General features: G+C 40.4%; 2 protein-coding genes across 5 annotated transcripts in view; one reads left to right on the forward strand and one right to left on the reverse strand.

The window, feature by feature from the left end:
* The first annotated feature begins 2921 nt into the window (after positions 1-2921).
* LOC124110374 (monocarboxylate transporter 3-like) lies at positions 2922-8177 on the forward strand. Of its 2 annotated transcripts, XM_046469689.2 has the most exons (6): positions 2924-3641; positions 4748-4891; positions 6222-6467; positions 6624-7013; positions 7383-7508; positions 7697-8177. In XM_046469689.2, exons 1-6 carry the CDS (start codon positions 3086-3088, stop codon positions 7885-7887), a joined length of 1653 nt encoding a protein of 550 aa, XP_046325645.2. In that variant the 5' UTR covers positions 2924-3085; the 3' UTR covers positions 7888-8177. The 2 variants fall into 2 exon arrangements, with proteins under 2 accessions (XP_046325646.2, XP_046325645.2); XM_046469690.2 differs by lacking the exon at positions 6222-6467 and having other exon boundaries at positions 2922-3641.
* LOC124110372 (zinc metalloproteinase nas-15-like) overlaps positions 7785-13976 on the reverse strand; it is a 30960-nt gene continuing 24768 nt past the window's right edge. For 2 of the 3 annotated variants that reach the window (XM_046469687.2, XM_046469685.2), the window contains 3 exons: positions 13812-13952; positions 12724-12846; positions 11397-12299 (listed from right to left, as the gene is read on the reverse strand). In XM_046469687.2, coding sequence (XP_046325643.2) covers positions 12190-12299; positions 12724-12846; positions 13812-13952 — 374 coding nt within the window. In that variant the 3' untranslated portion in view covers positions 11397-12189. Of the gene's footprint in view, positions 8950-9960; positions 10075-11396; positions 12300-12723; positions 12847-13811; positions 13953-13976 lie in introns of those variants that run through there. The other variant, XM_046469686.2, reaches the window with a different exon arrangement.

Raw genomic sequence — 13976 nt, forward strand, 5'->3', positions numbered from 1 at the left:
ACATCAGTAAACTGATGTGTTCATATAGCAAATCTATGATGCACTAGGTCTCTTGGTCGAAATCGTAAGGATTCTCCGCCAACTATACGCCACTCGTTTCAACCTAGCGACTTCCATTTCAGACTACCTTGAAAAATATGTTGACACAGTTCTCGATCAACAGTCCGGAATGTCTAATATATGGTTGAGATTGTATGGCACTGCTTCCCACATACGGTGCAACGCCTCCTCTATTCAAATGTGTGTCCCACGGAAGCGAGAGATAGGCGATAATTTTGACGGATCAGTTGTACGGGCTGTAACTGTCGTTCGGAATACCCCCGTGTTAACGTTTTCGAAGTTGCATGATTAGAAATCACATTCCAACTGTCACTTTCATGATCTGGTAAGCTTAATTTACTGATAACCATTTACTAAAATGTTGGCCCACATTGTTTCCATCATATACTCACACGTAAAAGAAACGCCAGTCGAGTATGCAGTATATATGTTATTTATTTTTCAACAGTAAAGACAAGGCATAGGGCAAGATTGACAAAAATTTGACTGCAGACAGTTTAATGGATTAAAAGGCAGATGACATAATTGTTGTTTTTTTCAAATGTTAAGGGCTTACACAGTTTCGGGTCAATACCCAAAATGTCAGTCAATACCTGGTGTGACCACCATAAGCATTGATCGCTGCCACACATCTCCTGTACATTGAGTGGATCAGACGATTTGTGAAGGCCCTAGGGATCCTCCTGCATACATCCAGAGCAGCTGTGCATAGTTCATCGGCAGTTGTAGGGACTGGGCGCACATTGTGCAGACGCCTTTGAACCTCATCCCACAAGTGTTCGATGGGGTTCAGATCAGGGCTGAGGGCTGGCAACGCTAGAACACAGATGTTGTGTTGTTGCAGAAAGGCCATGGTACCTCTGGCAACGTGTCATCAGAGAAGATGACACGCCTCTACTCACGATGACGCCAATTGTGATGACCCTGTACCCACTGAAGTCGTGCTTGTCGATGCTGTGGTTGGAGAACAGGACGACATGCTGGTCGGCGACATTTGAGGTTGTTGGAACGGAGACGTCAGATCACAGTGTCCCGGCTAATGTGTCGATTATGTGTTCCTATGGTCTCTCGAGCAGTTTCACTTGCAGTTAGGAACGGGTGTTGACGGGTAATCTGCCGATCTTGTCGAGGTGTGGTGACCCTATAGACGACCGCTCCAATGAAGGTCATCTGTGGTCTGTGTTGCATTGTATCGATGCAGGAGACAGTAAATTGTGGTTATGTTAACGTTGAAATGACAGGCAACATCTTGGACAGACTCTCCATCTTCAAAACGTCCGATAGCCTGGTTTCTCTGAATTTGAGTTAGGCATGGCATTGTTGACCAAGGAGTGGTAGGTCCAAGAATCGGCCACAGTTTTATACCCACTACAGTTCGTGACAGTTCGTGCATTTTCGATTTCGCGAGAAATGGGTGCTTGATACCCACATATTCATTGTAATGGTGTGTTTTGGCGATTCGTTGAATTAGTTCTGATAATCAATTTCTAAGATGTGGGCCCACTTCTTACATCATATATATAGTGATGGAAACAGGTGTGCCCACATTTGTAAATCGCTAGGCTTCATTGGTTTGACAAAGTCATTTAGTGGGCTCACAAAAAATATTTTGTATGGATATGTAGCAATATATTTTATTCTCATTTTGTTATATTGATTGGAAATGCCTTTATAAATTATTGAGTGTGACGTTACCTCCACGATAGGTACACAAAGTCTAAACCTGTACATAATGTCTACATTTAAATCAAACTCGGACATGATAGAAGCCTATGACCTCAAACTTTTCCATGAACTCGTTCAATAAAAGGAATAACTCATAAATATTAATGACCCCACCTAGTTTTGCGATGTTCGTAGAAGTGAGTTCTGCTGTTCTTTTCTACGAATTTGTACTTTCTAATCTAATTATAAGTCATAGGGGTTTATATGCGAAGTACTAAGTCTCTACAACAAGTGCGCTTTTGTTCGAGGGAAGTCCCACCTTGAACTTTCGATAAGTCAAAGCTATATTAGCTCCCTTCTAGCTCGCTTCTCGAACCCCGAGGTAATGTAAGTCCCCATGATCTCAAACAAGGTGGCCTAGCTTTGGTTACTGGTGGCCTGTAGCCCGTGTTTTAAAACTGTTTACATGATGTTGTTAAGCTCAAATATGTTTCATGAATTGTTTTTAAATATAACTTTGCATAAATGACACAATTGTTAATATATTAACTTGGTCTCATCTCTATATGGCTGTAATAATGCCGATGCAACGTTAAATTTTAATTCACTCGCTCACTCACCCTTCTCGAACCACTGATGATGCGGTTTCGCTGGAAATGAGAAAGGAAATCTCAAACTGCGTCGCACTCTCGTTTCCATCTATTACATACATGTCAAAAGTAAAATGCGAGGCAAAAAAATTATACACTTGAAAATTGGATTGCACAAAAGGCAACACACGTTATCGAGTTGTTACTAGGCTAAAAACAGTCGCCAATAACAATGCAAACTTAAGATCCAAATCATAACTCTGATACCATACCAAATACATCTACATCAAATAACCACTTCTTGTTTGTTTCATTATTATTATCCCCAAACATGGGTGTATATTTCCCTTTGAACGGTAGTGTATCACCTGATATGAACCGTCAATGTGACACTGCATTTTAGCCCCGCGTTGATCGTATTTCTCTCTTAGTAAACATGTTTTGTTTAATCGTATTAATTAATCTCTGCTCACACACTAGCATGTCTTCACATACACTATACACTAAGTACATCTACTCGGCAAGCTAAGCATAGTAACTGGTCGTGCCATTTCAGTCAACAACTCATTTTGCAAGCAGTCCTGTCTATATAAAAGGGCAAAGCTTCACTACGACATAGTTAAAACGCGGTTTGAGGTCAAATGAGCGACAGATGCTGTAGAAACTAACAATATTGCAGTTCCTTAAGAACCCACAGAACACATTGGAGAAAACATTGGAGGAACCCATCTTGTTCTCTTCAATCTTCATCCAAACTTTCGAACGTCATCATGACCTCTGTCTACATCATCTCACTCTCATCATCACGCGACTGCTCCTACACTGAGCAAACCTCTCACACCTCAGAAGCCTCCCAGAGCGGTCAACCTCCTGCTGTAAAACATCAGCTCACAGCCAGTTCACAAGAAGAGTTTGATGTTTCTCTGGGTAACGGTTCATTTCTTGACAAAGATACCCACAGTGACAGAGTGGCCCAGGTCGACATATATGAGGCAAATCGGAACAAGTCACCATTTCAAGGTCATGACAAAACTTGTAGCCATAGACTCGAGGATGTTGACGTTTCCTTCTGTGACAACACGTTTGCCGATATTGAGGAGACAATCAGCAGCATGTCCCCCAGGAACCACCCCATTGCTCGTTTCCCCTCCATATCAATTCAGGACGTGGGGCTAGTATTTGTCGGATTTGTGCTCCACCTTTTTCCCCAGGGGCTTGGGAACAGCTACGGCGTGGTTTACACTCACCTGAAGGAAATGGACGGGTACTCAGACTATCAGATGTCCTGGATTGGCTCGCTTATGGCAGGGATGTTGGGCGTCGGAGGTATGATCGTCAGACATGTTGCAGGCTTTCAATTTATGCTTTTATGTTGTGTTTTCTATGTGCTTGAACCAGACACACACTCTCAGATCAACTCTATTTTGCATTATCTGCCACGTTTCTTATGCAAGTCACACCCTTATATCATATGTACAAATAAGACTATTCATCGTATTGCCAAAAGTCGTTACCATAATGCTAACCTTTGTTTATCATTAGCTCATTTATCAGCACTCGTTTCAATAATGCCAGATATTAAATATAGCACACAAATAATGACTGCCTTCTTGTGTTGGGTTTCAAGTGATAGAATGTTCAGTGATAAGAGTTGAACGTAACCCATGTGAAGTCTTTGTGGAGGGTTCTAAGAGTGTGTTCTGGGATTCCATCAGCGTCTGAAACAGGCGTGGAGTTTCTGAACAAAGTTTGATTATCATTTTGTTTTGCTAGAGGATGCTTCTACTTGAAATGGTGGACCACAACAACACACAACGTTTCATCGTCGTTGTAGCTATGGTGACAGTATTGATGAACTAATAACGTGATCATATAATTAGATACTTCGAATGAAAATAGACAAATTTAAATCTCGTTTACTTCTCTCGTTAATAGCTATAAAAAGTTCTTAACAAATTCAACTTCCAATTGATGTAATCATTATCAGCCGTAAGCTTTAAACTACATCTTTTAGATAATGAAACTTGCACAATATAGAACCTTAGAATTGCAAGTTAAATCTTCAATGCGTTCACAATTCACAATCCTTTATGAATCACCTTTATTGTCAGTCTTCTAGAGGTATTGTCAATACAGATTTAGACAAAATATAGATTTTTCGAAAATATATTACCTTGCTTGAAGACTTGCTAAGTTCAAAAATTGTACTAATGGGGTTTAACAGGTTGGCTTGAATACTCGTAAACAGATTAATACGAGACTTCTTACGTAATATGAACATTTGTTTTGTTGATTGTGTATATATTTTTTCGTTGTAAGGATGAGCAATGTGTACGTATTGAAATAGCAGAAAGGAAACCTGTAGGAAAACACAATGTGTTTTATTTATTTGTCACTGTGTGTCTTTTAAGAGAGATTTTTTTTATTTTTAGCTATTCTAGGTTCATACCTTATAGAGGGTGTGGGATGGCGTCTGACAAGCGTCGTTGGAGGCCTTTTTTTAACGCTAGGGATGGTCCTGAGTGCAATGGTTACGAACTTGTATCTCCTCTACCTGTGTCTCGGTGTGATGCCAGGTAAGCTTCATGGTTCTCTGTGTTCCGTCATATTAACCTCTGATGCTAGGTAGGCTTCATGGTATTCTGTGTTCCATCATATTAACCTCTGATGCCAGGTAGGCTTCATGGGACACTGTGTTCCGTCATATTAACCTCTGATGCCAGGTAGGCTTCATGGTACTCTGTGTTCCGCCATATTATAAACCTATTCTTTGGGATCGCTATTAAGTAAGAGACTTCTTTCTATAGGCATTAAAACCTATTGTGAGGTTTTACTTTCCAGTCGGGTTAAATCTCATAAACAGGGACGTTGTAATGTCCCTGGGATTTTATAGGATATTCAAGTCATATTTGCTATAATATCCCAGGGATTTTATATAATGTCCTGGGTATTTTATTAATGTAACTTCCGTTCAGATTGTAGCATGTAATGAAATGTAAAATCAAACGACAAATGTTTTCCTTATATTCCCGAGGATCAAACTCGCAACCTTCATATCTGTAGCCCAGTGAGTGTACCACGAGGCTACAGAGGTGTTGATATGCCCAACTGGTTTTTAGAATGTCCTTTTCAAAGATCCGTACGCCAGCAACAGATATTTTACGCGCGTTTCCTAAGGTTCATGGAAAGTATGTTCGAAACATAAAAATGTTGATAAATGTTGTTTTAAGTTTCTTTTTTTCGGATTATTTTGGTAGACAGAGCATGCCCCCTTGGTTTTTCCCTCTCCCCAGGGCATGCTCTGTCTACCAAAACCTCGTAAGCGTGTTGTCTCCAATACTTAACCTCTGATGCCAGGTAGGCTTCATGGTACTCTGTGTTCCATCATATTAACCTCTGATGCCAGGTAGGCTTCATGGGACTCTTTGTTCCGTCATATTAACCTCTGATGCTAGGTAAGCTTCATGGGACTCTGTGTTCCGTCATATTAACCTCTGATGCCAGGTAGGCTTCATGGTACTCTGTGTCCTGTCATATTAAACTGCGATGCCAGATAGGCCTTATGGTTCTGGGTGTCCCGTCATATTAACCTGCAATATATAGCAAGCTCCTGCGTCCAAATAGATCCATTTTAGATGTCCCTTGTGTTAATGACTATCTTTGTGCAGTCAGCAATTTTGCATGTATTTACTAATGAAACAAATCTATCTCATGGATTCGATTTCAAAATTGTTCGTGTTTTATTTTGTCAATAGGACGGCCACTGTCCATGTACATCTTTTCCTTATGCAGCAAACTTATGTAGTCTTTTGTGTATTAGGAGTCACTCGTTAATGGGTTAGATGATGCTGTTGATAAATGGCACAGTTATATTTCCTGTCTTGATTATTCGCCATATGTTCCCAGGTATTGGTGCAGCTCTGTGCCAGCTCGCAGCTATTGTCTGCATCAGTCATCACTTTGGAAAAGGGTTGCCACTCGCGCTGTGTTTCATGGCGACTGGTGGTGCGGTGGGAATGCTTGCTTTTCCAATTCTTTGGAGCCTCGTTCTTGAAAACTTTGGGTGGCGTCGCGCTCTGCTGATTATAGGCGCCATTGCTCTCAACAGCGTCTGGTGCTCCCTCCTCCTGCAGCCGGATCCCTCCCTCCCTAGTACGTGTGTTCACGTCAGTCACTGCCGTCAGTCTTATGATACATGTACTTAAATTTAAATGTGCAGTATTCACATAACAATTACAATTTCAGTAGTGCATACCCTTGCCTGTTATGAATCATGTTGTAAAGAGAGATTTGATATTTTTGTTTTAGAAAAGAAAGCGATATCGGCAAGCCAAAGGAGTCGTTGCCTCCCTGACCGTGTCATCTTGAAGCAGCGTCCACTCTTCGTCTTGTTTCTCCTGTCAGCCGTGTTCAGTGGCGTTAGTCTCTTCATTTATGGATCTTACATTCCGGAACACGCCATAACAGCTGTACCAGATGTCACGTCCACTGAGATCGCAATATTGGTGTCAGCCATTGGTGGGGGCAGTTTCTTTGGGCGAATCCTTTTTGGCAGCCTTTCCATGACATCGCCTAGAGCTCCACTGATTCTCTTTACTACGGCTTTGGGCTTGTGTGGAGTTTCTGACATACTTGTGCCCATCTGCAGATCCTACATTAGCCTGATGTTAAACAGCACACTGCATGGTCTTTTCCTAGGTAAACCGATGATTATTAGGTCATATTTTAAATCAAGATTGTCTTTCATGTAAGGGGATTTCAACTCGTTTAGGTCGAAAACAATAAAGGAAACTCATTGTTGTACTAGCTCTTTCCCGCGTTGTTTGAAACATTTTTATAGGACTGACAAATCAGTTTAATATCTTATGAGATGCCAATGAAATCTCTTATTTTATGAAAGTTAACAGCAGCCTTGTTGTTGATTATTTTTACCTGCAACAATACAATAATTGAGGCAAATCTTGGTGTCCCCTGATCTGCTACAATATATAATGCTAAAAGTTGTATAAACTCAACTCACACATCACGAAGATAAGCATGAATAGCAATCAAAATTTGTTACCACAGGTGGATGGACAACTATTATCTCCCTTGTGACCGTGAGCTTATATGGCGCAGAGAAGCTGTCTTTAACTCTCGGGCTGATCTTCCTATGTCAAGGCCTCGGGTGTGTGGCAGGACCCCCGCTTGCGAGTGAGTCAGTGTTTCACTTAATCACCCTTAAGTCATGTCATCATAGTGAATCTTCATGCAATTAATTATTATGAATCGAGGCAGAAAATATATTCCATGTGTTCATTGCACAATGTTGTTGCATAAGTTATAACATTTTGACCGCCCCCATGACATTGCTCTGTGTTATTTTTCACCTTTCCTTCCAGACATGCTTGTGCAGATGACGATGAGCACGGAGGTGTTATTCTACTTTGCTGGCTGTGGATTCCTTCTTAGTGTACTTTTTATGTTGCCTTTGTTCACCGTCAAGGCTTACACCAGTAATCACATGACCAAAGATATCAAAGAAGGGGAGACAACTGGAGAAACAAACCTTGCTTTTGTGGAAGGTGGTTAACCTTGGGTCAAACTCTGGCCTGAGTGAATGGATCTCATTACCAATGTACAGACAAATACTAATATATAGTGATATACATCTTTGAATACTTTACATGTTAATAAAGGTTATCCCCTCTATGTTACATTTGTTATTTCAGCTGTCATATTCTGTCAATGTCACATTATATACATCAACAACGTACTACTAACAAGCACTACAGTGATATATGTATTTTATGGATGTTAATGTATCTGTTTATGTGGACGATCACTTACAATGTTTGCTGTAAAATAAACTGAATGACACCAGTGTGTTAGTTGTTCGATCCATGTTCTCTCCAATACTGAGTTTCCTCAACAATTCCTACATAATGTATGTTTTATTAAAGTGTAGGACTCAAGTTAAACGAGAAAAAAGTTGTTCTCCTAATCCAGAATGTAATAAGGCACTGCTACTTGTAATGTTATAGGGTGCCGTGAAATTATTTCTAAGAACGCGATGCGAACAATTTTCGAAGTTGTCAGATTGCGGATAAAGAATTCAGTGGATCTTAATTACTACTTTATTCGAAAAAAAAAATATGATGCTACTGTGAAACCTATAAGTGAACCACAGATACACATTGCAACAGCCACATACAATATAGCTAAACATATTTCTATTTAACAACAGTTTGGGCCTTAAACAAATATAAAACATGAAATTATGTGTCACCTTCCCGCCTTGGTGGTCCTCCTATGGTTTTGACGTTCAGTTCGATTGAAGAGGGCCTCTCAAATTTTGCTTACTATCTGCTATTTGGCAACGGCCTTGTAGTCCCATAAGAACATGCATACATGTATATTGTAACAGAACAACTTAATAGGTGCAGCCATACAACGGATTTTTCATTGTATCTAGGGCATGACATCACATACAAATGAAACATATCTCCATGTAAGTGAATACATCCTCTGCGCATGCCCTATGACCTGCAGACGTTACATGACCTCTGGCAGTGACGTAACATGTAGACTGGATTCGTAATGCAGTGATTGGCTCTACCCCAAACCGAACATAAATACTGCTCGTCTCGACAACCTGTAATTGCAATGAATAACAACATTAGGGAAGCATCAATATATCACAAACAAAATGTCATGTCACCTTTACTTAAAGGTGTGTTGTTTTGCCGCATGGACGGTAGCAGAAGTCAAATGTGTACGATCAGGGGTACATTTGGGATGATATTTTATTTTTGCCTTTTTCCATGGGCTGCTTTTGTCACATTCATAAACAGCTATAGTTCATCCACAACTAAGTCATTTAACGTTTGGCTATACTTTTATGTTCAGTTCGGTTTACAGTAACGACCGACCGAAGCCCAGGAAGTGCAAAAGAATAAATTTAAAGCAAAATGCAATTGTGCCCAGATAACGACAGTACAAACAGGTGGTAACATAGTTATAGTTTGATAGCTTTCATAACAGTGTCTACTGGTTTTGCTAATTTCTTAAATCATGCATTTCCGTGGGCCAGAAAGAGGCCTTATCATTCTTTGAAAGTTTAAGAAAGAAGAATGGCAAGTTTTCCTTGATAAAAAAATAATAATACCAATTTCTCTAATATATTATGAATTATATGTTTCAAAACCGTTCGGCCTAAATAGATTAAAACATCCAACTTCTGTATTTATGATCGAGTGGTGTACCCGACGACACAGTTCGTAAGATCCCATACACTGCGCCAATGACACATGTGAAAGAATTATCATGACTAGTTCACAAAGACAAAGTTCCAAAGAGTTAGGTTTGGTGAAACAGGGTTGTGTTATATCCACCTGTTCGGACTCTCAGAACTGAGTGACGTCACAAGGAGGTGACGTCATGACTTGAATGTCAGCTGACGTGAATGTTTTTTTACAAGACGGAAACAATGATGTAGCTGAGTCTACATATCACTGACCATTGGTCAATACAGTCCCCATGTTCTTTACACCACATGCAATATGACACGACGTGGCTAAGTGTTCAGCGTTGATCTGCTAACCACATTTAAACTGTTACCTTAGCAGATTAAGATAGACAAAACATCCAAAAGCAATGTCCTCACCGTTGCAGTTGTTGCACGATTTCTTGCAGTAGATGAGGTTGTATCCGGGGTTGCTCTCACAGAAGCCGTACTTCGCCCAGTTGGCGCATCCCCCATCTCGGTCGTTGCACTGGGCTGTTGAACATACAGCAGTTAAATGATCAGACTCCGCACACGTCCCATCTATCTGAGCTGAGCATTGCGAGAAACAGTGAGAGAAGCCTCGAGCTATACGGCGGATACACATCAATGGTGGATGGTGTATTTACACGTCTGTGGATGGGGGGGGGGGGGGATATCCTGGGAATAGCGAGGTGTAAGATGAAACATATATGCAATCAGGGAAGAATGTTGTTTGCAATAATTACAGCTGCTCACGTGATTTTCTCATTTGGCCAACATTGACCATACGATATATCGTAGACTTGTCATATAATACATTCATTTACACCTGCATTGATCATAGAATTAGTTATAGACAATAATCTGTGTTATGTAAATGTGGGCCCTTGGTGAAACGTTTGTGTGTTTGTTGTTTAACGCCACACACAGCAATATTCCAGCTGACGGCGGTCTGTAAACAATCGAGTCTGGGACAGACAATCCACTAATTGACATCACAAGCATCAATCTGTGATGCATACTATAGCATAAGACATGTGTCCTCATGTGGTACCCTGTCATGCATACTATAGTATAACACATAGGTGCACTTGTGGTATCCTGAGATGTATACTATAGTATAACACATGAGTGCTCTTGTGGTATCCTGTTATGCATACTATAGTATAACACATGGGTGCTCTTGTGGTATCCTGTGATGCGTACTATACTATAACACATGGGTGCTCTTGTGGTATCCTGTGATGCATACTATAGTATAACACATAGGTTCTCTTGTGGTATCCTGTGATGCATACTATACTATAACACGTGGGTGCTCTTGTGGTATCCTGAGATGCATACTATAGTATAACACATGGGTGCTCTTGTGGTATCCTGTGATGCATACTATAGTGTAACACATGGGTTCTCTTGTGGTATCCTGTGATGCATACTATAGTATAACAAATGGGTTCTCTTGTAGCATCCTGTGATGCAAACTATTGTGTAACACATGGGTTCTCTTGTGGTATCCTGTGATGATTACTATAGTATAACACATGGGGTCTCTGTGGTATCCTGTGATGATTACTATAGTATAACACATGGGGTCTCTGTGGTATCCTGTGATGTATACTATAGTATAACACATGGGGTCTCTGTGGTATCCTGTGATGTATACTATAGTATAAAACATGGGGTCTCTGTGGTATCCTGTGATGATTACTATAGTATAACACATGGGGTCTCTGTGGTATCCTGTGTTGTATACTATAGTATAACACACGGATGCTCTGTGGATCCAACTACCACGCCCGGTTAGTCGAAGCATCACAAATACATATAAAACATCGTCGTGTATTAAAAAAGTATTTATTTGCGAACTGTTAAAATAATTCAATATACATGACATAATTAATTACATAAAGTGTAAAACATACGTCATCGCCCGCGATGAACTTCATGTTAAATAAAAATAGGCAAAAGATAAATATTCAATAACACATCAAGGATAGTTCCCCTAAAGATCGGAAAAGACTGGGTCCAACCCTTTTCAGGTGAGATGAAATGGGCTTAAGGTCGCACTCAAGAATTATTGCACTTATAAGGTTCAAAAGATTTACGACGATTTAACAGTGTTATTCCATTGATAAACCAAGCCGCAGCTTAGCATTGATAGCCCACTCATACACAGTATACCTTGATTTAGCCCCTCAATGCCGAGTGCCAGGCAGGGTAACAATAAGTACCATCTTTTTACCTATTTTGGTGTGACTGAGACAGGGGAGAGAACCGCTCTCCGGGCAGACGCTCTATCCACAAGACTACATGGCGGTCCAACCTATTTCAATAAACATTTATCTACACTATTTGTATTCAAAATAAAATAATTGAAGTTGAAATTTCCTTTTGTGATGGATGTATTGTATTATATTGTTCATATTTAATTGTCACGATAACCAGTACCTAGTCAATAAACAAAATGAATTGAGTTCAGAATAAGGGAGATAATTCATACATGTAGAATGTGCCCAAGGTTTCCTAAAATCCATACTTCTTGTCATCTGTTTAGTTGAGTGTCCCTGGAAACCCACGTCTCTCACTGACGAGTCTATAACGAGTGGTGCATTTGATATGTTCAAGAACTTAGAGACATTTCAAAACGTAATGAGCAATGGCTGGCAGGACAACTGTGAGGGCTGACAGAGTTGCACATCCACTTGTAGGGCGGCCGGTTGTTGTGTCTCCTGTCTCTCCTGCAACATACACAAGTACCGTGTGTAAGTGCTGGTTTAGTGGAAGCAAAGGTAGGTATGTGTTTGTTTTAGTCAATACCTGTAGTGGACAGTGGTGGAGTTTTACGGGTCTTAATGCCTTGAAACAATACAATGTGTACAATGATAACCACTTTGCATTTCATGGATGGTCGGGGAAAATAATAGGTCCTCAGTATAAAAGGCTGCTGAATAAATCGTCTGAAATGATGATCGTGTGGAAACAATGAGTGATGTGCCTGACTATGGTATACAGTATACCGACGACGTGGATTGTCTTCATGCTATCAACACCCGAGTAATCGGGTCTAGACACTTGGTGGTCTGTTGTGATATAGCTGTAACATTGCTGGATGACAACATGCCCCATCTCACAGCTACCCAGGTAACTACGTTAATTCTGTACCTTCGTCCACAGTGCAGACTCTACACGACTTCTGGCAGTTGGCCAGCATGTACCCGGGGTTGATGTCACAGTGGCCGTGTTTAGTCCACGTGCTACACAGGAAGTTCTTGTTCACGCATGGCCCTGAAAGGGAGATAATTCCTGTTCAACTCAATCGTATGTTTACAGTATTTGCACAACGTTTATAACAATAACAACTGTCTCGTTTGGAGGAAGAAATATACATTCACATTGACACATTTCTTTTCTCTTTCTTCTTTCAGAGAAAATAATGTAAAATCGTGAAGAGAATGATAAATATGTGCTTTATTCAAAAGGGAGTTATAGGTTAAACTGCTCGCAATAAAATCATTTTTCATGCAAAAATGTGAACTTAATTCCTGATTACCTTTAAGTGTCTTCGTTCGTTGACAGATGAGGCAGTGAAGCGGTGGTTTGTTAGTAGCGAGATATTATTCTTGAAGCACAGTTCCCGGGAAATCAACCGCTTTTACATAAATTATTAGTATGGCATTTAAATGTTAAACGTTATCAATCTCAAGGAATTAGGAATAGACTTCAATATTGTTTGCATGTATGGGGTATGAACGCAAGAACCGGTGTACACGGTGTAAATCCGCGTAGCCAATTAGGAAACAGTAGTCCGTTTGTGGGCGTGGCCTAATCTCTCTTTTTTCGGAAACATAAATGCAAACAAAACTGCTTGGTTAGCCAATCAAATGCCACGGAATCACTTGCAATTAATTAACTGAGACAAAAATGATAAGTGTGTGATGATTAACTTTACATACTTCTTTACATGCGTCATAAGCATGTGAAGGTAATGAAGACGTGGGATGTTACATGCAAGACAATTCATCATGTATGTTACAGGACAATAAATACAGAAATATAGTAGTAATGCATCAAAAGTGTTACCAGTTATATCAGTTATCCCGTGTAGCATTATTTTGCAGGAAAGACATCAGGTTGTCAAATGTAGCAGTACATACTGACGAGTTAGTCGCTGTACTACTTTTTTTTCTATGTTATGATGTGTTGGCAGCTAGTGAGTCGTGGTGATATTAACGTCCACAGTGTTGACTTACCGTCCGGGACGATTGTCTGCGTATGGCAGACTTTACACGCCTTCCGACAGTTGGTGAGCATCCAGGACGGGTTGATGTCGCAGTGGCCATTCATTGCCCACGTCCTGCACTCCACATCATTATGACTGTTTTTACATGTCTCTGTGGAAAGATGCAACTGACGTC

This window comes from Haliotis rufescens, unplaced genomic scaffold (genome assembly GCF_023055435.1).
Source record: "Haliotis rufescens isolate VD_foot unplaced genomic scaffold, xgHalRufe1.0.p SCAF_9, whole genome shotgun sequence".
Taxonomy (NCBI): Eukaryota; Metazoa; Mollusca; class Gastropoda; order Lepetellida; family Haliotidae; genus Haliotis; species Haliotis rufescens.

What these genes read in the sequence shown, in the direction of transcription:
- LOC124110374 (XM_046469689.2), top strand. Translation starts at nt 3,086, where the DNA reads ATGACCTCTGTCTACATCATCTCACTCTCATCATCACGCGACTGCTCC. An exon ending in GTGTCTCGGTGTGATGCCAG is followed by an intron (nt 4,892 to 6,221) that starts GTAAGCTTCATG and finishes ATATGTTCCCAG; the next exon opens with GTATTGGTGCAGCTCTGTGC. An exon ending in GGCAGGACCCCCGCTTGCGA is followed by an intron (nt 7,509 to 7,696) that starts GTGAGTCAGTGT and finishes CTTTCCTTCCAG; the next exon opens with ACATGCTTGTGCAGATGACG.